Raw genomic sequence first — 25341 nt, 5'->3', positions numbered from 1 at the left:
ATTCTAATTTTTTTACTACCAGCTCTGTAGGCATGGCTTGGTGGGCATGACTTGGTGTGTATGGCAGGGGAAGGCTACTGTAAAATCTCCATTCCCACCCCACTCCAGGGGAAGGTTACTGCGAAATCCCCATTCCCACCCCACTCCTGGGGGAAGGTTACTGCAAAATCCCATTCCTTCCCCACCCCACTAACTTGCTTTCGAGCTGTGTTCTCCTGTGCAAGGCAACAAAAGAAGACCCAGCCGATCCACTGGAACTTGGGACGCAGAGAATAGATGGGGATGGGGCCAGTCAGAGGTGGTATTTGCCGGTTCTCTGAACGATTCAAAATTTCCACTACCGGTTCTCCAGAACTGGTCAGAACCTGCTGAATATCACCTCTGATCCATAGTGAGTTTATAAGCAGGCCCCTTAGTTTACTTCAATTATTAACTACTTTAAACTATTTAACTTACTAAATGTTTTAGACAGGTTTTAGACTAGGTTTATTATTATTATTATTATTATTATTATTATTATTATTGTTGTTGTTGTTGTTGTTGTTGTTGTTGTTGTTTTAATTATTTTAATTTTTAAATACTCTGTAGTGTGATTGTGATGTGGAGTTTGGGGCACTGTGGTGGAGTAGCTTTCAAATTTCATTGTATTCGTGGAATGCAATGACAATAAAGGTATTCTCTATTCTCAAGAGAAACATGCTAATTCCTAATTCCTGTAATTATTGGGACCCTGCATAATACAGAAACCATGCCCTTTGTGGCAAATCCTGATTTTACTAGCAAGTTGGGGGAAAAAAAGAGAATCAGACAAGGAGGCAAAATGAATATAATTGCAACAATGAGATCGGGGGCAATAAAAGATGCCAACGTATCGAATCTTGCTTACTTTTGCCAAGGAAAGAAGGAGGAATTCTAACAAAATAATTGAAGATTGGACATCAGGTCAGAATTTACAAACAAGAAACTGACACAGAGTAGAAGTAGGCCAGCCCATCCAATTCTTTCCCCCAGTGTGAAGTCAATTGCCAGAAGGATGTAACCAGTTTTTGGTTAAAGCAGTAAGAAGGCCCATTGAGATGTATCAAAGTACAGACTGACATTACGGAAATAAAGCTGTTTCACCTAAATAGCCCACGCTTAACAGCTAAGTCAGAATCTGGCTCTATTTCAAAAGGTGCTTTCCCATTGTGAAATCTATGAGGTTTCAAATTTTGCTGCAGGTTAAAAATCTGCCTTAGTGTTGCCTGTGTGGATGTTGACAAGGCCCAGAAGAAAAAAATACCTCTCTGTACACTAAATGCCAATCCCATATAGTTTTATTTGAACAGAAATACTATGCATCTCATCATGGTGGGAAGACAAATTTAACAAATAATAAATATAATAATAATGACGGTGATTAAGTAACTTTCATGTCTTTTCTACCTGTCATCCCAGTACCAATTATGGAGTAGAATAATGTAATAGCTGTTCTACCTTTTTAATATTCTTTATCTTTAACTTACTCATGGCTTGTATAGCCTTTCAAACAGAGGATGACTTTAAAGAGAAGATGCATCCTCTGCAAATTAGGATACAGGCTATATTAGTGTTATTATTAGTATTATTATTATTAGTGTTAAGTAGCGGGAATGAGACTTAGGACACCAGCATGATTCCAATTTGTTTTACTTCCGCATAGGACTGAGTGCCGAAGAAACCGTGGCAGCCCTTGTTATAGTCGGGCTGCTCGTGGCTGTGGCCAGTGACAGCTCTTCAAAATTCCCGCCGCCACGGACTGATCAATTGCAGGTAAGTATGCTAATACATAACACCCTTCCCCATCTGGTCCGGTCCAACCAATCTGAGCCTCGCCTACCTTACATAATCACGTGGGTAGGCAGGGCTTTTATGGGTTTGACTGGACCTCCGCAACTCAGTTGTGGGTTGGCCTCTGGACTGTTCGGACGGATCTGTTCTTCCTTCCTTCCGTCTTCTTGGAAGCTCCTGGAAGGTTGAGATGGCCATGTCGCTCCTGCCAGGAATTTCCTGGCTGGTTGAGTTGGTTGAGCCGCTCCCACCAGGGGCTGCTTTCCCACTATCCTTCTGGACCTGTTCCTGTCTCCCCGACCTGCCTTCTTCCCTGGCCTCAGGTACGTGTTTGCGTTTCCCAATCGGGACTACTGTTAGTAGTGGTTGTTGCGTAGTTGTCAGGGTTTGTTCTGTTATTTCTCTTGTTCATGGAGGGTCTTCCCCTCCCTTTCTACTTGTGTTTTGTCTGTTTGAGGGGTCTCCCCCCTCTTCCATGGGTCTGTTTAGGTTTCCCTTCATGGCTCTAGTTTTGAGCTGGTCTACATGCCTCCTCCAGCTCCTCCTGTCCTCGGTTTCTACCCTGTATGAATGGGGTCCAGTTATCTGGGTCACTTTTTCTGGTATCCACAATGGTTCCTCCATGAGATTTTTTGTGTATACTGGGTCCCCTGTTTGAAATGTGCGGCAATTAATGGAGGAATCTGCTGGTTTTCCTGGGCTATATGTGGGGTGTAGTCTGTGTAGGTGTGATCTTAGTTTCCTCCCCATTAGTAATTCTGCTGGACTTTTATTTGTTGTGGCACTGGGTGTCATGTGCTGAATGCTTAGTAGCTTATCTATCGTTTCTTGTGTGTCCCAGGTCCCAGCTTTTGTAATGCTTCCTTCGTGTAACGTACCATGCATTCTGCCTATCCATTCATGGCTGGGTGTCCCAGCACTGTCAGTGTGTGCCTTATCCCATGTTGTGCTAAAAACTCCTCAAATGTTGTTGCCGTGAATTGTAGCCCATTGTCAGATACAATTAGATCTGGCAAGCCATGTGTTGCAAAAAAATTTCTGAGCTGTCTAATGATGGCTTCTGTTGCGGTGGAGTGCATGATGCTTACTTCTAGCCATTTGGAATAAGCGTCTACGACTATTAAAAATGTATATCCTTTGGTTGGGCCTGCAAAATCAATGTGTAGTCTTGACCATGGTCCCCTTGGTTTTCCCATTCGTGTTTTGGTGCTGTGGGGGGTGTTGGCCTAGATTCCTGGCAGAGTTTACACAATGCCACCCAGTCCCCTATTTCCTTATCCATCCTTGGCCATCATACATAACCTCTTGCCAGGGATTTCATTTTTACAATACCCGGGTGTCCCTCATGTAACAATTCAAGTATGCGTTTCCTTAAAACACCCGGTATGACCACCTGATCCCCCCATAGTACACATCCCTTTAGCATTGAGAATTCTGTTTGTCTATTCCAGAACAATTTGGTGGTCTTGTAGCTCTCAGTTTCTGGTCATCCTTTTCCTACCCAATTTAAAATCCGTTCCAAGGTTTTGTCTCTAGCTGTTTCCCTAGCAATGTCTGCTGCCGTCACAGCTAGATTTTCTAATGTCTCTATTTGTAGTGTAGATGTGGTTGGTGCTGGATTGCCTTCTATGTCAGGTAGAGGGCAACAGTTAAGCGCGTCAGCATGATTTATGTCTTTTCCGGGTCAGTAGGTCAGTTTGTAGTTATAGGCAGCCAGGAATTCTGACCACCTTGTCATTTGTGGTGATAATATATTAGGTGTAGCTTTGTTTCCTGCGATTATGCCCAGGAGTGGCTTGTGCTAAGTGTGCAGGTTCTCCCGTAGATATATTTGTGGAAACATTTTATTCCTGTGACAACGGCCAATACCTCTTTGTCTAGTTGACTGTAGTTCTACTCGGCTTTGACAGAGTCTTTGAATAGAAGGCTATGGGTGCTTCTTTCCCATGGGGTAGTACATGGCTGAGTACAGCACTGACACCGAAAGGTGATGCATTGCAGGTTAGTGTTATTGGAAGTGTCTCGCTGTATTGTATTAGTACGCGGTCTGATGTGATCAAGTTTTTTATCTCCTGGAATGCCCTTTCTTCTCGTTGCCCCCAGGACCAGGTTGCTTTCCTGTCAAGCAACCTGTGTAGTGCTTCCGCAATGGTTGCTTTCTGCGGTGGAATATATTATAAAAGTTAATGAGTCCTAAGAAAGCTTGTAGATCGATCGGTTTTATTTGTGGGTCTGGGGGCTTCCTTGATTGCTCTGACTTTATTTTCAATGGGGTGGATTCCTTCACTGTCTATAAGGTATCCTAGGAATTCAACTTTATTGGTGGCTATTTAGCACTTCTCCTTTTTTTACTTTTAGTCCTGCCTCCTTGAATTTGCCTAGGACTTCCCTTAGGCGATCACGTAGTGGTTCTTTGTTCCTGGAGGATACTAGAACATCATCAAAGTATGGTACCACCCCCTTTATCCCTTGCAATAGGCGTTCCATGAAGCTTTGGGACACCTTTGGGCAATGCTGACACCAAATTGTAGTCTGTTATATTTGAATGCCCCCCTTTGCATCACAATTACCTGGGCTTCCACTGTTTTGGGGTCAACGGGCAACTGTTGGTATGCCTGTGCAAGGTCTAGTTTTGCTAATATTCCCCCCCCCCCCGGAATGTAATAGATGCTGTACCACTGGAACCGGATATGCGCTTTGTTGTAGTGCATGGCTAAGGGTTGCTTTGTAGTCCCTGCAGATGTGCACCGACCCACCCGGTTTAATTGGTGTAACAATTGGGGTTTCCCACTTAGCATGGTCAATTGGTTCTAAAACCCCTTGTGCGATGAGTTTATCCAATTGCTCATTGATTTTTGGTTTTAGTGCAAAAGGAACCCACCTCACTTTCAGTCTTATGGGGGCTATATTTGGGTTTAGACTAAAGGAAATTGGGGACCCCTAGTACTTTCCCAGTTCCCCGTTGAATACGTCTCAGAATTTTTCCATCAGGTCGTCTTCCCACTCTGTTTTGGTTATGCTGTTTATCCCTGTGACCTCGATTCCTAATGGTGCAAACCATACGAGTCCCAAAAGGATGGGTCAGTTCTGGTCAACTATGGTTAATGGAAGAATTTTGGTATATTTTTTGAATGTTGCCTTGAATTTTCTGGTACCTACTATGGGGATTTTGTTCCCCTGGTAGTCTTTCAGTGTTAGTGTTTGTTTTTCGAGTTCTTCCCAGCTCATGTCTGGTATCAGTCTTTTTATGGTGTCCCATGATACCATTGACAAGTATGAGCCTGAATCCACTTCCATCCAGCACGGCTGGCCTTCTATGGTGACCTGGACATATACTTTCTTGGCATTTGTTATGCTGGAGTGTCCGATGGTCACTGTCTGGTGTGTTTCTTCCTTTCCATTGCTTGTTTCTTTCCCTCGCCTGCTTCTATTGTCTTGGTCCAATGGCTCCCTGTTTGTCTTTCTCTCTCTCAGGTGTGTATGTGTGTGTTCCATCTTCAGCATGCCCTAGCAATATGTCCCCGCCGTTCATAGTGTTTGTGGATGGCATCTAGGAGACGGCACTCAGAATGTGGATGGTTCACCTCGCAACTGGCACAATGAAATTCTCTCCTTTTTCCGTTCCAGTCCTTTGTGCCCTGTTCTGCCCAGAGTTGATTTACCCCTTCTTCTTCCTCACTGTCTTCTGATGAGGACTCGATGTCCTCGTGGTGGGTTGTGGTGGTATTCTTTGGGGTCTCCGGTGTCACTTTGTTCGTCTTCTGCATGGCGGCCACTGATTTCTGTGTTGCTTCTGCTGCGGTAGCTTCCTCTATTGCTTCTTTTAGCATTATTTTGGGCTTTGTTAATAATTGGCCCTGGAGTGTAAGGTCTCTCAGTCCCAGGACCACTTGGTCCCTCATGGCTTCATCCAAGTTTAGGAATTCACTTGCTCTGGCGATGTCCTGCAGTGTTGCAATGAAATCGCCGATGCTCTCACCTTCTTTATGATCATGTCGATAAAATTCATGTCTTTTGATTAAGCAGGAAACGGTTGGTGTGTAGTGAGCCCTCAGTAATTTTCCAGGTCTGGCCAGGCCATCGTTTTCACACTGGTGGATGCGGCTAATGCTTTGGCCATCTTAAATACCGCTGGACCACAACGGGCTAGGAATACAGCTCTCTTCCTGTTTTCAGATACATTATGGAGGTTGCTTCCTTTGAGGAACATGAGGAATCAGTCGATGTACGATTCCCAGTCTTCGGTTGCTGGGTCGAATGGTGCGGGATGGTGTGTTGTTTCCGGCCATGTCGCTTTGATGTGTTGCCGGTGTTCATTGGTTGCCACGTGCTAGCTGGTTCCCTTTGTCTCAGTATCCCACCTTCGTCACCAGTGTTAAGTCGCGGGAATGAGATTCAGAACACCAGCATAATTTCAATCTGTTTTACTTCCGTATAGGACTGAGAGACGAAGAAACCACGGCAGCCCTTGTTATAGTCGGGCTGCTCGCGGCTGTGGCCAGTGATGACTCTTCAAAATTCCCACTACCACGGACCGACCAATTGCAGGTAAGTATGCTAATACATAACAGTTATTAAAACTTGAAGGGAACTTTTCATTGATTGACTGATTGGTTACATGCCATCAAGTTGGTGTTGACCTTTAACAACCACACAGACAGTTCTTATCCAGGCTTATCTGTCCCTAGCTTGGCCCTTTAGATCTTCCCACAGAGTGACTATTGCCAAAATCATGGAGTCCAGACATCTTACTGATGGTCATCCTATTTCTTTCCTTCTACCTCTCTCAATTTTCTCCAATACCAAAGCTGAAAATTGTCAGTACTTTTTTCTGTCCTGTCCCTGTTGAGATAGGAAAGTTGAATTCTTTTATTATAGGTTCTTGTTTTGAATTTACAGAAGATTTCAACAGGAGATTGTCTTCTTTTTTTTTTTTCAAAAAAGAACCATGCTTTATCTTTCCAGATTTGTTTCATAGAGTGGAGTGGAGTGGAGTGGAGTGGAGTAGAGTTGGGTAGGGTAGAATAGGGTAGGATGGGGTGGGGTGGGGTGAGGTGGGATGGGATGGGATGGGATGGGATGGGATGGAATGGAATGGAATAGAATAGAATAGAATAGAATAGAATAGAATAGAATAGAATAGAATAGAATAGAATAGAATAGAATAGAATAGAATAGAATAGAATTCTTGACTGGACACACAAGGAATTTGTCTCCAGTAATAAGCTTTCAGTGTACATACAAACAACAAGTGATAAATCATGATCATAAAACACAGTCATTGCTTTGCATTGATCCCCAAGCCTGTTATCCATATGCATGTTCTTCCTGCATGACTCCAGCAAGCTTCCTTTTTTCTTTTTCAGGCTATTGGGGCAGTTCCATTACACAAACACAAAAGGGCAGGTTGGTTTTCCATTTTTAGCACTGATACTTTGGGGACTGCTTGATTATATGACCTTGATTTCCTTGGTGACAGGAAATTTCAGTCAAAAAGGACAATTCATCAAGAAGCAGCATGCCCCACAACTATTTGTATACACAATCCCTGCTTATTAAAAAAAAGAAAATGTACTGTATAATAACACACTAATGTGCAACACTTCAAGGAAAGAGGGAGACAACGGATGGGATTGCCACAGAACAGGAGCATCTGTTTCACTGGCTCACTAAGCTGTTGCATCTATGAAGACAGGGATTATTTTTCCTTACTAACCACACTCCCTTGAGGTGTCAAAGTATTAGTGCCAGCTTAAGATCAGTTTCTCTGCTATCTCCATGCCTCCCTTCCTTTTTCAAAGCTGTAGCACCGTTAGCTTCCTCTGTTCTGTAGCATTGTTGCAGCCACAAATAAAAGCAGCAATAAAAATCCACACAATTTGATCAACCCTTCTAGGCAGGCACAACAGCAGCAAATGTCACTACCTTTCCCCTTCAAGAATCTTGGAATTTCTTAGAGAAATTCACTTATCCCCCCCCCCAGCCCCCAAGCTGAGCCGTCAAGCCAGAAAGGTTGGGGACCACTGACCTAGTGCTTAAAAGGTTCTCTGGGTAGCAAACAATATTTGAAGCAAGCTGCAAATGCAAGACCATTTAAAATAGTCTTCAAAATCCAAACAAACAACAAGTTCTGAAGCTTCTATACAATACTGTAGAGCCAAAATAAAATATAGACCATTAATTCTCAATGAAATATTTGTGAAAGAACTATGTTTTTGTGAACTACCTAAATAATCTGTACATGGAAAATTTTCTGCTCTCTTGAGTATAGCCCAACCCCACAAAGGCTTTTCACAGCAGCTACCTGCCTGCCTTCTTATTGCTGAAAGATCTAATGTTAATGGCCCAGCTGTCAGCTGAAGTATATGGGGAAGGACATATGGAAGATTTGTCCTGAAGACATCAAAGGGCCAAGACACTGAGGGCTTTGTAAAGACTAGTCTAATGCTAGAATCTTGTATGTAGCTTAGAAACCAATTGGCATTTTTGAGCTAAGCCAAAAGAATTGAGCAATGTGGGCTGGCACGCACGCTTGTTTCCTATAAGCCAGAAGTCAAAATAAAGGAGCAGATTGAAAGGAGCAGCAATATTACCCCCTTGGAACATGATGCACCCAGTCAAGCCCTTGCCTGGATTTATTGCTTCTAACTTCCCTTTATTGACTTAGATGTTGAAGTGCTCCCTGTGGGTACCAGGGAGTTAAAAACAAACAAAAAATGCTGTCAGAGCATAAACCATCCAGAAAACACAACAGATGCTAAGAATCCACCCATGTAACAGGCCCTCCCATGGCCACAATAAAAAGTTTTCCCCAGAAGAACAGCTAGTTCTGTCAGGTGACATGTTAGCACAATATACTGCACTAATTAGAGGCATCCCATGGGAAACCCCTACCAGACCTTCTGAATTAACTCTGTTATGGCCCATTTCTTTCTCTTAAAATTTCTCAGCATCTGCTGTTGTGGCAGTACCAGAAGCATCTAACCTTTTTTTCCTTCACCTGTCTTCTTCCTAAAAGACTCTCTGCTTCTTCACATGAGTAGCCAGTTTTGTCAATGGATTACAAAGGAACTGGCAATAATGGAGTTTTGAATGTACTGATCGCACTTTAACAAAGGCACCGAAACAGTTTGTTCATTTTGAATTCTGGCAAATCATAACTGGGATTGATTGATTGATTTACAGGGCTGATAAGCTTCTCCAATCCCACTGATTCTGAGTGGCACATAATTTTCCAAATGTGTATGGTGGATTAAAAACAAAAATATCTCATCAACAGTGGAACTAAAAACCACAGAACATGAGGAATCTAAACATTCAAACCTCCCATTATGCAGAGAAGATATTTTTTTTCACTGATATTTATGGGTTAGATTTATGTCCTACTTTCTTTTCAGGGGTGAAAACTGGCATAGTTAGCAGCAATAATCCTCCCTCCTCCCATTTTTCCCCACAACAATAATCCTACAAGGTGATTTGGGCTGAGGCAGATACCTGGCCCACGTCGCTCTGTATAGGCTCTTTGAAGTAGGCATAGTCAAGAAACAAACATAATTCCAGGGATGCTTTTTATAATTGCAGGGCAATCTTAAAAGCTGGTCAGAGTTTCTTCCTGCCTCATCTTATACCAAATAAAATGAAAGTGGAGCTATTTTGATTTTCTTTCTCACATTTTCTTCTTTCTCACTAAGTCATCTTTCTGAAAGTCTTCTGATAATGAGTCACTCATGCCTTCCCCATTCCCAAGGCCAAGTCTACATTCCTTAAACCTAGTGTGCAGATGAGGGCAGAAGGTAAAGTAGAACCTTGGACTCCCTGGTGCCAGTCCAACATTTAACCACTTTATTATACAGGCTCTTAAATCCAGATCTACAAAACTCTCCCCTTAATTCTTTTAAAAAACCTTTGCCAACAACTGCAAAGTTGTAGTGACTTACCAAAATTCTCTCCACCCCAGATGTCCATTGCAGCATCATATTTTCCCAAATGGTTGAACCAGGCCTTGTCAATCACAAAAAGCCCCCCAGCAATGATAGGAGTCCTGAATGGTTGGGAAAGAAAGAAGAAAGATATAATTTCAATTCTTCTGCAGAAAAAAATAGGTATGTGAAATAGCTAATCATGCAAATTGGCCGTGGCCCACAGGTTGGTGACCTCTGCTCTAGGAATTCAAGATGATTCCCACAGTTAGTGCAAAACCTTTGTTTTTCTCTATGTTGAATTTAATTTTGTAAGATAGGGCCCAGTGAGATCTGTCATGATCTTTCTAGATCTTGAGCCTATCTTCTGCATGTTGGCTATTCCTGCCAGCTTGCAGGAATTTGACAAGTTCCCCTAATTCATTTATGTAACTGAAGTTTATGTGGATTTTCAGATGTCCACAAAAGTGAATTTTTAAGAAGTAGATGACAGGGATCTTGCCTAAGCGTTGTGAGTTTATCTCATGATGGATGTTTGGTCCCTTAAAATATTAGCCCTGACTCAATGCAGTCTGTGATCCAAAAAAAGATTCCACCTGCATACAAATATTGATGGGTCCAAGTAATGGTTTAAAAGCTTTTGGTATTTTCCTGTCATAACTTTCCCCCAGCATGCAATGTGTGGCTAATGCATTTATCAGCACAACCCCTACCAGCCTGAAGTTTGCAGCCCTGATTATAGCTTTACAAGCTAAAAATGCATTTAGCCCTTGGGGGCTATTTACAAGACATTTATTTCACAGGGGCTCTGTACCTGTCCTGATAGAAGCCTCATGTTAATTGAGGGAGTAACACTTATTTAGGAGGACAACACTTATTCAGGAGGCCTTTGTAATTGGTTCAATTTTGATTTCAAAATGGCTATTCCTCCTCTCTCCCCTTTCCTCTTGATTAGCTGAGAACAAAGGTAAAAAAAGGAATACTGAGTAAGATGAGATGCACAAGAAATTGTGCTCTATGCCTGCCATGCCAGCCACTTTGTGTGGTACATACTTTCTTCAGTCATCTGTTTGCTGTCTCAAAGGGATTTTTCAGCACTTCTAAACTGTGATTAATAAAAAAGTTCAGAAATGCCATTTTCTCTCTGTGTGTGTTTGAATGTGCATGTGTGTGTGCATGTATACAAATATTGGGTGAGCTCATACATTACCAGTTAGTATCAACAGTACACTGGTGATATCCAATTATATCTCTATCCCTGACAAATTAAGGTATGCTGTCGATGTCTTATCCCAATTTCTAGAGACAGTGGGGACTGGATGGAAATGACAGGCTTCAACTGAGTCTTGGCAAGACTGTGGTTCTGGGTTTCGGAGCATGCCGATTCTGGGGCAAAGATAGCATCTTTGATATTGGATTGAGTTGCACTGTCTAGAACACACCAAGTACGCAACCTGGAGTTGCTCCTGGACTTGTTGACACCTACTTTGAAGAGTAGGTAACAGAATTGGCTAGGAGGGCCATTGCACCATTTAGTGTTGTCCATCAATTGCACTCCATCCTGGATTGGGAGTCTCCTCAGGATCACTTATGCTGTAGTCACTTCCCGGACTATGGTGATGTTGAATGCTTGCTTGAAAAATATCCAGAAGCTTCAGCAGTTGTGTACCCCTAGAGAAGCACATGTTACATCTTTGCTACACAAGCTGCATTTCTTATTAGTTTGCTTCTAGGTCCAATTCAAGGTGCTACATTTTATCTTTTAAAGCCTTCCATGCTTCGGGGCTGGACTGTTTGAGGGGACCACTTCTTCCAGATTACATCTGCCCTGATTTCTGGCAGAAAAAATACATTGTGTATTTCATCTGTAAAGGAGCCAGGAGGTGAGCCATAGCACCGACTCTGTGAAACATCACCCTGCCCCCTCAAGGTGAAATGAACCCTATCTCTCCCAATCTTCTGAAATTCCTTTAAGATTTGGTTGTGTCAACAGGCCTGGAGGTTGCAAAGGAACGTTAATTTGATTAGATGGCTCCATTGTTTATAAATTGATGCTCTCTCTTACCCTTTTATAATATTTTTGTATGTTTGATTGTTTTAAAAATAATTTTTATGGCAATTCGTTCCGTGTCCAGTCACATTGTGAGAGATGGAGAAAGAAAGAAAAGAAAAGAAAAGAAAAGAAAAGAAAAGAAAAGAAAAGAAAAGAAAAGAAAAGAAAAGAAAAGAAAAGAAAAGAAAAGAAAATGCGACATGAGTGCAGCTGAACATGGCTGCAGCTGGGTAGGGAAGGGAGTGCAGATGGCTAGCAAGGTGCAGGGGAAGAGTGAACAATTTACCAGAGCAACTTGTCACCTTCCCTACCGGTTCCCCAACTGACTTGGTTTGTGGGAAGCTGATAGGGAAGGTCACAAATGGCAATCACATGACTGCGAGACATTGCAACCATCTTAGGTGCAAGCTGATTATCAAGCACCCAGATCATGAACATATGACTGTGAAGGTGCTGGGACTGAGCACCAGTCATAAATACAACTTGTTCAGTGCTGCATGTATCCCATTGTGTTTTGTATGCTTCTTTTGCTTCTAATTAGTAAAAGTATTGGTAATCGAAAATGTTCTCGTGAAACAATGGTTAAATATGTGTGTTTAGACTTCCTTCAACTGAAGTTTCAGAAAAGATTTCCAATAGCTTAGCGTGCTTAGGGTCAACAATCAGCTGGCACTCTCCTCAGTAGGCAATTGACCCTTTCCCACTTCAAAAAAGATCATGGGTTGCTTTGAGTTTCCTATTTTTAATCTAGTCACGTACTTGATGGCCTCTGTGGGATCTGTTCGCTTGGCTTTTTGCTCTGGAGAAAGTTGTTCCCATTTAAAATGAAGACTCCAGTCAAATCCTAAAATATGAAATGCATAGAAAAATATTAAGGAACAGATGTTAAACAGTTGCAATCATGAACTTTCAAGCAAGGCCATTATTTAAGTTATAATAATAACAACCAGGAGTTTGGTAGTTACTTTTCAGAGTAACAAAATCGATTAAACTTACTTGACAAGTGGTTATGCAGATGAATGTCACATGGGGAAAGATTACAAGTGTGTCATCAATTAACAATTTGTAATGCACTAAAAAATAATGTGCTTGTTATAATGCTATTTTGATATTTAGCAGTCTTTCCACTAATTGTTCCAAAATAGCTAATTTAAGATCTGTGATGGAGTGTCCTGGGAGGCTGGCTGAGTGAGGTTGATAAGTTTCTGCCTCAGTGCCATTCCTAAAAGAATCATCTTCTGACTTGACCTACCACCTAGAACTGAAGAAATTCCATCTTCAACCTTGGATGTGGTCCACTTTCCCATTTAATAATGGTATTCAATCTTAGAATATTCCTGAACTCACAGCTCCAGTTCTACAACTTCACAGCTTCATCTGCATCTTCACAGCACAGCTTTATTTGATATAGCAGTTGTAGTCTTTCTCAGATCAGGAGGTCCTTCAGTCAGTCATATACCAGTCATATAGCAGTCATTACATTGCTGAACTACTGCAATGCACTCTATGTGGGATGGCTTCAAATGGTCCAGCAATAGCAATACACTTATATACCACTCTGCTGTGCTTTACAGCCTTCTCTAAGTAGTTTTGAGTTAGCATATTGCCCCCAACAATCTGGATCTTCATTTTACCTCAGAAGGATGAAGCCTTAAGCCTGGTGAGATTCAAACTGCCAAACTGCAAGCAGCCGGTGGTCAGCAGAAGTAGCTTGCAGTACTGTATTCTAACCAGTGCACCACACAGTTTAATGAGTATGAGCAGTGATGGACATTCCAGGTAGGCCCATATGACACCACTGGTTTGGGAGCAGAGTTCTGGTTACTGGTATATTTGCAGGTGTGATTCAAGGTGCTGGCTATGACTGATTAATTTATGGAGTGCCTATGTCATGTGATCTGAAAGTGCTGGAGTGCTAAAATCATTGAAGTCATCTATTTGGAACCCAATAGTGGTCTATCTCTGTAGCGGAGCCTGCCCTTTGTAATGAGATTCCCAATATTTTTTATTTCTCTCGTCTTTCTGGCATTCTGGAAAGTCTTAAAGACCTGGCTGTTCTCCTTGGGTTACAATGGCTGAAGAATTGCCAGATTTGGGGTTGGGGTGATTAGCCAGATTTGCCACCAGCTCTGGTTGGTTGTTTATTTTTATTTTTTTCAACCATTATTGTAACCTACTTTTTATGAGAGCTAATTTGATATCGTGATTAAGGCAGCAGCCCTCAAAGTCTTTGGCACCAAGGACCAGTTTAGCGGAAGACAATTTTTCCACAGACCAGAAGTGGGCGGGTGGGATAGTTTTGGTTTTGCTTACTTGCCTACTGATCAACTCCAGTTGTGTGGTTCCATGGCTCTGGGATTGGGGACCCCTGGATTAAAGCATCAGACTAGAACTAGGAGAGCAAGAGTTCAAGACCTGCTTTGGATACAAAGGCAGTTGGGTGACCATAAGCCACTCTTTTTTTTTTCCTAGGAAGTTGGCAATGACAATGGCAAACCACTTCTGAAACGTCTTGCCAAGAAAATTGCAAGGACTTGTCCAGGTAGTCTCCAAAAAACAGACACAATTGAACAGAAGAGGTTTTTATTATTTTGTTGCTTTTGTTTACACTACCAAGAATCAGTATGAAGCTGAATAGAATAAATTAAATTAAGTTAAATTAAATTTAAATGCTGTGTTGACTTGGTTTATATTTGGAGTCCTTATGTCAAACTTGTGTCTGTTAATACTTCTGTGTAAATTCTGTAGCACATGGAAGCCAGAGGAGCATGGTAGATGATGCTACATATTATGTTAGAGGAACACCATCTGTAAACGTCTTGAGGGATAAAATTGTTGCGGCCAGTGATGTAAGTATAGATTTAGTATGGGGTCTGATTCCTATGTTAGCTTGAGATTCCTGTTGTTTCTGATTGGTTGCAAGAAGCTGCTTTCAGTTGGATGGTGGTTTGAATCCAAATGTGTTTGCCAATCAGTGCCTTAAAACACATTGTCCAGTTTGGGTTGTGAATTATTAAAGTATTGAGTGCCTTGAGCTGTCAGTTGTAGGTGATAATTAGTGGTGTTTGCTTTTTGTGGTTCCCAAATTGTGAGAATTGATTTGACTATTGATTTGTTTATTGATCTCACCAAGTGAGTTCAAATTCCTGAATGCCTGGTTATAGCTGTAGTGGACTTCGGATATTGCTAACGATGTTATTTTGAGAAATTGAAAAAGTAGCAATATTCTGATATTGAAGCCAAAAGAGCATTGCTGGCAGATGATGGTATATATCATGTTAGAGGAACACCATCTGTAGGTTTCTTGGGGGATAAAATTTAAAATTTTAAGTTGTGTGTGATTTACTCATTTTTAAAAAGGTAATTTCATTTACATATGATGAACAATACTTATCAGAATGGCTCTTTTAATTCCACACCACTCAGCATTTTTATACGTTTTGTTCATATACTTGTCGAAACTACAATGAGTCTATGGTTGATTACAAACTCACCTCCTCTTAGATCTGAAGAAGCTGCCACATAAGCAAAGGTGTCCAAATTGATGATATCAATAACTGGACTCACTACATGGGTTGGATCCTGATTATAACAAAGAAAGCAGGTTAAATTTCTGAAAGCCATTGTTTTTTTAACACAATAAATGTGCCCATAGGAGATGATTTATGTGTCTTTCTTTTGCTTATTGATTATATGGAAGACCTATTGCATTTCCAAGCTCTGAAACTAATACATACAATACCTGGGGAAAATATGATTATATCATCAGATGCAATGATGACAACTACAAAGGTAGTGATAGTGGCAAAAAGAGAGAAGTCTTTGTAGGATACTGTTAAGAATTAAAAGTAATAGGATATTATTATTTTGCCACATGACAAAAAACATGCAAATTATTTAAAAAAGGGATTCCTCTCTCAGAAGAAATCAATTCATTATTTAATGAGTTAAAAATTAGAAAAATGACCAGAGCCATAGTTCAATTAATGCATATGTTACTATAGTGATGTGGGAATCTTTTTAGTATATTTTAGTCTTTTTCTGCTCTCATATGATCAGCAGTAGGAATTTATGCACTAATTGACCACTTTGAGATCTTTTCTGAAAGCATCAGTAAATAGATATAGGATCCTTCCCTATGAAAGAAGGTCCCCCTATGTATGAATGAGTTTCCATCATAAATGGTGCCCGATGAATGAGTTTATTAGGCACCAAATAACAAATCCAAACACCCAATCTAGTACCAATTGAATTCCAGTAGCTGTCCTGTCTTGGAATTCTGTGAGTTAAAGATCACATTTCAAGTGGGATGGTAACATGAAGAACATAAGCGTTCATAAAAACCAAGGAGAACATGTCAAAATGTTTTTAATGATTTTTTAGACAGCAAGACATCATCTCCTATGATAATTACTTTTTGCAAACCTTACATTTACTGTTCATTGTTTAGAAAGGGTAGAGATTTTGTTCAATCAATTCATGGAGAATTATACATATTTTGGAACCATTTGTTTACTTATCACAATGATTTTCAACTTGCAGATTATAGTCAATATAAACATTGTAAAAAATATTATTATTTAAAGTTAAAATACAACAGCCATAATAGGGGTGAGAGGAAGGGAAGGCAGATTCCAACTGAACAGGTTTATAGGATAGATTTCACTTTTCTTCTTTACTCTTTTTACAGAGATTCTTAGGTGTCGAAAAGTTCATGTTTTTAGGATAATCTGTGCCTTCCTCCCTCTCTTTCTGCTTTTGGATTCTTCACACAGGGCAGTTAGTGGTGGAAGGCAAGGGAAGGGGAAGAGAAGGGGGAGGGAAGGGGAAGAGAAGGGGGAGGGAAGGGGAGGGAAGGGGAGGGAAGGGGAGGGAAGGGGAAGAGAAGGGGGAGGGAAGGGGAGAGAAGGGGGAGGGAAGGGGAGGGAAGGGGACGAGAAGGGGGAGGGGAGGGGAGGGAAGGGGAAGAGAAGGGGGAGGGGAGGGGAGGGGAGGGGAAAGAAGGGGGAGGGAAGGGGACGGGAAGGGAATGTTCCAACTGAGCAGAATTCTGAGATGGTTTCAGATCCATTCCTCTTTCTCTTGCTAAGGATTCTTCCCAAACAGCTCTTCATGCTTGTGGCCCAATAAAGGGAGGCTCTCATCAAATCACTAAGCCAATCAATCAATTTGGAACATATTATTGTGCTTGGATTGCAAATACATGCATGCATGCATACATAACAGGTGCTGTTAACTGCCAATTGGTCAACAAGAAAGCAACCAAAGGAAAGACATTCAAGTTTTTCAATACTTATCAGACTATTAAGTTGCCTTGTTAAAAATAACTATCTTTTCATAAATGTGAGGGTTCTATGCTTTCCAAGGACTGGACAAAACACAGTGTAACAAAGCTGTGCACAATGCTTTATTGCAGCATGCACAGCGGGGCAATTCAACCGGTATAACAACCAGTTCAGTGAGCATGTACTGTGCATGTGTGCTTCGCATTTAAAAAAGCTAATAGTTATCTTCAATTGCAGCTGAAGAAAACAGCTGAGGCACGGCAAACTGCTCTGCCACACAAATCAGCTGTGTTCTAACAAAAAGACATAAAGCACAGGAAAGGCAGGGGTGGATGGGCAGGCCCATATGCTCATCAGAGCGAACCGGTTCTGAGCCAGCGGATCGTTTGAACAAGGGGTTCACCTGAACCGGTCTGAACCAGGAGAATCCCACCCTTAAGTACAGGGGGTGAGGAAGCCCAACAACAGGCTATTCTTTTGAGTCAATTCTAGGCTTTGCAAGATGAAGTTGCCATGTAAGTAAGTCTTTAATATTCAGCCCTTTATATGCAGTCTTTTAATATTCAGTTTAAATTCTCAAGGTCCATAAAGCAGCAGGCAATCTTTGCCTTTTTCCAAAAGTTCTTGCACTACTTGGGATAAAATGCTTTCAATGTGGTTGCTCCTCTTCTAGATGCTGCCAAGCTCCAGGTCAGGGTCCAAGTTCTGCTCTTAATCAGAGCTGCTTCTGAGCATCCCAACGGAGCTCCGAAGCCAAGCTTCAGGCAGGAATCCCACCAAGAAATGCTGCTTATTGTAGCTTGTGGTCCTGGCAGTTGGTCTGTTTGATATTCATCTGTCAGTCTTTAGATGTCATCTCCTGCTTCTTCACTTGTAAGCTGTTTGCTATCTCCTTTTTTCCTACAACATCCCGCTACCACCCACACATCCACACTTCATTTTACCATTTGTAAGCTAAGGGACTGGATGGGAATACAGTTGCTTCTGGACATCAGAATGTCTTTGGAAATGCCAAGGTGTGGCTCATTTAGCCAGGCAGCTAGAACACAAGTATGGATCCTTATAAGTAAATGAATGCATGCATGAGTCCATCTCTCAGGTTTCTCAGGCTGTAAACTTTTACAGTCCTTTGCAAAACAGGAGCTTTACTGGGCTTTGGGGAAGTTGGGTGGGAACCATTTCTACCTGGCTACAACTGCTTTCCCAAGCAGAGACAACTACCTCAGCTTCAATTCCTCATAATAATAATTGCATTTTTATACTTCTATTATTCTGGCTTGATCACTTTTTATGGGTGGACAGATACCATAAGCACTTAGAATCAAATATGTGTTGCAGTGGTAAGCATAGTGCAAACAGCTATGAATAGTTCTTATTTTACCATTTCCTTCCCAAAATATTTGAATTCTAATGATGCCTCCATTCAAGGCTTTCTTCTATTCAATGTCCTTATGTATGTACTTACTTATTAAATGTATGTAGCACCCATTTCAGCAAAGGTAATTTCAATAGCATGAAGATAACATCAAAGCAAAAATGATCCTTTAAGAGTGTACAAAACATGTTTAGTTGACAGACTTCTATTTTGAACTTTAAACACTTCCAGATGGTGACTTTGCACACCAAACACCATTTTGCACATTACTAATCTGTATCAGAAATATTTCTTTGAAAAATTGGCCAGGAAGCAGTCTAAAATGATGGAAGTGATGTAGAAAATCTACAAGGAGGTTTGAACTTTGATGCTTAATTAAGCAATGGCAGCTTAATTAAATCTGTAACATTGCCTTATACCATAATTTAAGCTTTTTCTGTTACTAGATGATCCGTGACCCATTGAGTCATCCTTCTGGATCTATTTCATTACCCCAAAGCCAACTGCTACACTCCTGGCACTAGTTGGGATCCTGTGGTCCCAGTTGAGTTTCTACCTGCAAGCTTACAACTTCCCTAACTGCCTTGTGTAGCAGCACTGAAATGGCAAGAACTTTCCAAACCTCCATTTCCACTGGAGAAACGGGTCCCAACATTCTCTAAGTTAGTTCACTTGAGGAACCTTGGTAGAAAAGGTGTTGCCCTATGATGCACCATTTTTCCCAGTTAAACGTTACAGACACAAGAGTTTTTATAGTATATAGATATATGCAGAGGCACATTCACACATATATTTTATAAGCCATCCAGAGCTATTTGAAAAATGAATGATTGAATAAAAATATTTGCCAAATTTTGCTTCCAGTAACCAGAATAATTAACCAGGGTTTCAGGCTGAGGCGCCTTTTGCTCCAATTGCCCCCTGAACCTTTGTTCAAACTGAAGATACCAGAAACTACTACCACTGAACATGGTCTTTTCTCTCAAAGTAACTCTCTTCTAATTGCCAGAAATCAAATAAATCCCATCATTTTGGAAAGATAAATACTCCAAAACTGTTGTGGAAATCTGAAAACAGAGATAATACAGCCCCAAAAAGCAAAGAAAAAAAACCTTCCCACAATTTCAGGAAAAAAAACCGCACATCATTCTACCTCTGTGTGTAATGAGGTTGCATTATTGCTCCACCCATTACTGACAGCCCAGAAACTCTTTTGGTTGCTTCTCCACTTCCAACAGGTTAGCAGTAGGAATTGGAAATTATATAGGTCTATCAATGAATGCATAGTCTTCTTCTCACTCTTCTATGCAGACTTTCCTTCCAATCTGTTTTCAAAAATACTTCTCCTCCTCCGCCTCCTCTTCCTCTTCCTTCATACTCTTGTATTATAACCATTTAGCTGCCTGAATGTATTCCCACAATGAATAATATTCACCACTGAAAGGCATCTGCCTGACATTAATGCCGCCTGCCACCTTTCCTTAATTATTTGCCTTCACACTCTTTCATGTCATTTGCCCTTATTGCCATTAGTTGTGATTGTGAAAGGTTGTTTTATTTATAACACAAATTCCTCATATCATACATAGCAGTGTGCCATCCGCATCCAATCAGATTCAGTGACAGAAAATGAGGCCAAAGAAAGTGAGATAAAAATGAAGAAAAAGAAACCTTATGATTGTCATGTGTTAAATGAAAGATGAAACTTGGCAGACAATTTCAGATTTACCACAAGCAGGTGGCAAAGATAGCAAATTGGGCCACTGAATGCATGTTTTTTAATATCCATATCTAGACCAGCCTTTCTTAAACCTGTTTTTTCTCAGGACCCCTTCCCATATTTAAAAATGGTAGAGGACCTATAGAGAGCTATTGTTTGCATAGGTTATATTTTTCAATATTAAACCACAATTTAAGAAAAACTGATCCAGACCATATAAATATGAAGTAATGCCTAGTCCATGAATCAAAGTTCAATTCAGAATGGCGATTTTGACTAATAAAGTACATACAACACAGTTTTGGTACACTCTAAGTTTCTGCAAACCAATATGAAGATATTTCCCAATTTTAGAGTTACTCAAAAATCCCCATGTTTCTGACATATAATCTCACAACTGATTTAACAAGAACAAGACATCCATCCTATGGATAGTCTTATTTCCGTGTAAACTTTCCACAGCAAGTTGGAAGAGATAGTTAAAGTCCTCTTTAGTGCACAGATCCAAATTAAAGAATTCTTGACAAATGGTTATTGAATAATCATTGAAAAAAAACACAACAATATAAACTCCAGAGAAATTCCACTTCAATCCACTGAATGAAGGAAGTAGATGAAGGGAAGTTTATGGGATTTTGAGACAATTGGTTTTGCTTCTATTCATACTGCTTTTTGTTAATCTGGAATCTGAGATGTGTACGGTAAAAATTCTTAAAATACTTGAAAATTGCCATCAGCTTCCTCTTTTCTTTCCAAAGCTCTAAACATACCTGGTTGCCTCAATTTCCTTTATAAGCATCTTCATAAGTATTCATAAGCATTTACAAGCATTGCATTATACTTATGATCCAGATTCATCTTGTGAACTAAATTTACAATATCCTTTTCATATCGGGAATTCTTCAAAGCAACCTTTTGGCTTGCCTGGGCTGCATTGTGCAAAGAGGAATTGGTTTTGGCTGCATATAAAATATATAATTAATGTATATAAGTAATAAACTTCCTTTTAAAAATATTTTTCTTATCTTGTGAGACCACATTACTAGCTGTCCACACAGGCCTAAAGGCCATGGGTTGAACACGCCAGCTTTATATATTTTCTTTTTCCTTTTCCTTTCTTGACTGAAGAATGTTACATTTGTTTCAACAATGTTTCATTGCCCTTTTTGCTATCCAAGCAAGGTATTTTTTATTTATTTAATTTGTATCCCACCTTTATTATTTTTACAAATAACTGAAGACGATGAATTATCCAACACACGTAACTCCCCCTTATTTCCCCCACAACAACAACCTTGTGAGGTGGGTTGGGCTGAGAAAGAGTGATTGGATCATAGTCACCCAGATGACTTTTAGGGCTAATTTTGAGTTTTATTTGTTTTTTAGAGTATTGATTCTTCTTATCCAATTCTATGAGTGATCATAGAGGGAGAATGGCAAAGATTGTAGAAGGCAGGCAAGATATCACTGTAGGGAGGAGCCAAGATTTTAATCCCCCCCCCTTTCCTTATTCTTTATTTCAAAGATTATTAACAATATGAGGTAATTCTTTCCACTAACTGAAATTTGGCAAAACAAAAAACAAAAAAACCCAGCACATTTCAGTGACACAATATCAGTGCTTTAGGAGCAGGTGCTTCCCACATGGTTCTATGCAGACATCGGGACAAACCTTCATAACTGAATCTTATTTGACACTTAACCAATAATCCATCTTGCAAAGCCAGCTACATATTCTGCTGCTTACTAGTCTTTCATAAAAATGAATCAAACATTTCATATTTTTCCTAGTATCTATGTTTTGTCGTCACTGCATTTTCCTGATATGCTGTTGGACATATTAAAGGATCCTTTCAACTGAACATGCCTGTAACAATACTAGAGAATAATCAAATATATAGTATTAATCACATGATCAATATGTTCTGGTTTTGAAGGGTGGCATTGATTTTTTTAATGGCCACTCTGGACTTTAACTGCCTAGCTTCTTCATCTATTTGGATCTATTATTAACTTCTCACATGGTACTGCATAACATTAATTTAATTCTCACACAATTTGGGAAATTCTATTGACCTTTTCAAGAAACTAAGACCATAGGACTAATTTATTCTACTTCAAAATATTGAATACTGTTTGAAAATTAGATGTTACAACATAACACTAGCATATTGTTCATGATTTAGTGCAGAATCTCCCCTCCACCCAGGCAGCCAGCTTATAATTATCAGGGAGAACTCAAAGATACTTCTCATTTTGGCTGATTCATATAAAGCAATATAACTTAATGTGCTACCTGCAACATCTCTCCTCAAAATAGGAAGATTTTTCTTAAAAAAAAAAACACCCCTTTCAGTTGGAAATAGAATATTGCCATCCAGTAATTTATTACTGTGGCATTACAAAGATTGATTTCTTTTTGTAAAAAATGCCTTGGGCCTCATAATTACATTTTCAGGAAAAGTTATTTGCTTGAAACAAATTGGCAATGGTAAATGCATCAGTCCTCTAAATAAAAGCAGCAAAGCATATGAACACTTCTCCATTCATATGCTGAACCAGTTTCCCTCTAAATGATACACTATTGTTTTGTGATGTTCTTCTGAAATCACACATGTTCTCATCTGAAAAAAAATGCTGGTATCTTCAGCCAAATCTACTGTTTTACAAAGAAGAATGTGCTTTAGAAGACCCACATATACATTGCACATGCATATGGTCACATCATTCCACTTATCAAGATGAAGCCTGTACACAATGCGTGCAATAAAAAGAGGATTCTTAGTAAGTGACTTGCATGAATGTCTGAAACTCAAATTCTGATATCAGAAAAAGTGGTGATGAAAATGAGTGGGATAAAACTCACTCTGAGTGGACAAAATAGCCTTCTGGGATAGGAAAGAATAGCTTAATACTTGGTAATTGCACCAAAGTGAAAGAGAACTTGGTTCAAGAGAAGTCCAATCTGTGATAGTAAAATGTTTCCTTATACTCCATAAGTAATACTCCATATAGGATATAGTGAAGAGATGTCCTAATATATATTGGATTAAGCAAGCATGAAAGCATTGAAAGCAGTTGCTATGGTATGAAAGAGGGAGCACAATTCTGAGGCAGAAGATGACATTCTATTGAAAGAATGGTCATTGTGCTCTATCTTACAAAGGAAGAAAAGGATAGACGAAGAAAACAACACAAAGGAACATCTTTTATAAAGATATTAAATGATGTGTGTATTGGGGGGGGCAAATTCTCAGGCTCAAAGTCAGGATCTTGGGACCAAAAATTGAGTAAGCCTGAGTTGTTTTATTATTAAGAAACACTGCTTTTTAAAGGGGATGAGGGCACTAGAAATAGCCTTTGTCTCTTGTTAGCAGGCAGATAAATGTTGATAGGATTAGGGGTGTTACCAGTTACTTTGCTGCAATTTCCTTATTAGGCTTGTTTAGTCAATCACACCAGGCTGGCTCTTTGCCACTAATCAATTTCATTCTGCCTTTGTTAACAGTGAACCACACTTCTTTCTTTTCAGTAAGGAAAGGATTATTGGGGAAGGTTGTTTAAGGGCAAGAATTGTTTTAAGGCCAAAATGGGTCCATGTCATGTTTGTATAGTCGGGGGAAGCTAAAATAAGCTTTCATTTCAGCCAAAACACAGGCTTCCTTGTAAATTCTCAAGACAAGTTTGCAAACTGAAACAAAGTGAGCATGAGAGCTGATCCTGAAGCCAGGTCAGAACAGGCTTAATTTTATTTTATTTTTCAAATGGAGCTGGAATTAGCTCAGCAACTGGTTGTGAGAGAATGTGAGAGGGCATTGTCTTTTGGTCATTGTTAGCTAACTAGACTAAATGGAAGTGCCCTCTTTTGTTTTTGCCCTTTCTCTCTGAAGAACAATATAGAACAGATCTGGGTGGAAAGAAGTGAACAGTGGAACAGTGGTGGTGAGGAGAGCTTTATTTGCAGACGAAAGACCCACTATAATGTGAGCACATCATCTAGTGTAATGCAGAGGCATCCAGCCATGACAGGTTTTGAAAACAAAAACAGAAAAAGACTGTCTCTCTGTTGATGGCTTGGATCTCATGAGACCTTAAATTAGTGGGGATCTACTGAACATTCAGCACTACAAGTGACCCCCAAAGCCTTGTATGCAGCTTCCAGAGACCTCCAGATGTTAAGAGCAAAATGTTTTTAAAATGCAATGTTTGTCAGTTTATATCTTGATTCTCACCTCAGCCCTTAATGAAATCCTGGTTATCAGTAGATCATATTCAAAAGACAATCCATTAGCTATTTTTATTGATTGATTGATTTCAATCCTGGCCATCTCACAAGCATGACTCTGTGTGGCTAACAACATTAAAGAAAAAAGCACAGCCAGTAAAATAAGTATAAAATCTAAAGATAAAGAAAGCAATATACTATGGCCAGCAGAAAACCAGCAACCAACCTACCAGGGCTTAAGTAACTCCAAAACCCCCAAATCTAATAAAATAGCCAGGTGTTTGTCAAAGGCCATTGGGATCACGGTTAACCTAATTTCAGGTGATATGGTGATCCAGAGGGCAAGCACTGTTACAGAAAAGCTAACCAGTTGTACATGACAGCTTTCCAGGAAAGTGAAGGCTGGAGGCAGACTGTCTTTGCGGATTAGTCACAACTCCTGTGCAGGTTGCTGATAACAAACTGTTCATCTGTGAAGCTGTAATTGAGGCATGAAACTCAGATGGGAATTCAGGCAGAAACCCTGGAAGCATCAACCTGGCTGAAGCCAAGAGTTCAAAAGGTAAAAAAAAGCTTTGGCAAGATCCCCTATTGTAACATCCTGGAGAAGTCTTTTCACAGTTATCTCTGCATGCACGTGCAATGGGCAGTACTTTGGCAGCAAACCTCCTCACTGTGGAGGGCAACTGTTCCCATTTGGGAGGAGGTTCAAGTGGAGAATTAGCCTAGACTCTTAGCTGTGTAAACACAAGAGGACAAGTTCTGACATCCCCACCCACTCTCACCCCCACCCAAATGCCTTTGAGCCTTATCTAGTCTTTTCCAGGCGAAAGCTCCCAGTCTGAGAAAATTCCTGTATTCTTGGCAGAGAACAATAAAGTAGCTATTTTGAATTCTATGCGTATGGGTCTGGTTGTTCATGTCTGACACTCAGGCAACTGCAAGCCATTGATTC

The 25341-nt window shown here is 40.3% G+C and overlaps 1 protein-coding gene across 1 annotated transcript in view; it reads right to left on the bottom strand.

Moving 5' to 3' along the window:
- Positions 1-25341, bottom strand: part of GALNT14 (polypeptide N-acetylgalactosaminyltransferase 14) — a 296209-nt gene that overhangs the window by 26022 nt on the left and 244846 nt on the right. The window contains exons 7-9 of the mRNA XM_026695635.2: positions 15276-15363; positions 12541-12625; positions 9747-9850 (exon numbers count right to left, since the gene is read on the bottom strand). Coding sequence (XP_026551420.2) covers positions 9747-9850; positions 12541-12625; positions 15276-15363 — 277 coding nt within the window. The remainder of the gene's footprint in view (positions 1-9746; positions 9851-12540; positions 12626-15275; positions 15364-25341) is intronic.

Source organism: Pseudonaja textilis, chromosome 1 (assembly GCF_049901715.1).
Source record: "Pseudonaja textilis isolate UNSWEBS1 chromosome 1, rPseTex1.2, whole genome shotgun sequence".
NCBI lineage: Eukaryota > Metazoa > Chordata > Lepidosauria > Squamata > Elapidae > Pseudonaja > Pseudonaja textilis.
This window is presented reverse-complemented; position numbering and strand designations above follow the sequence as displayed.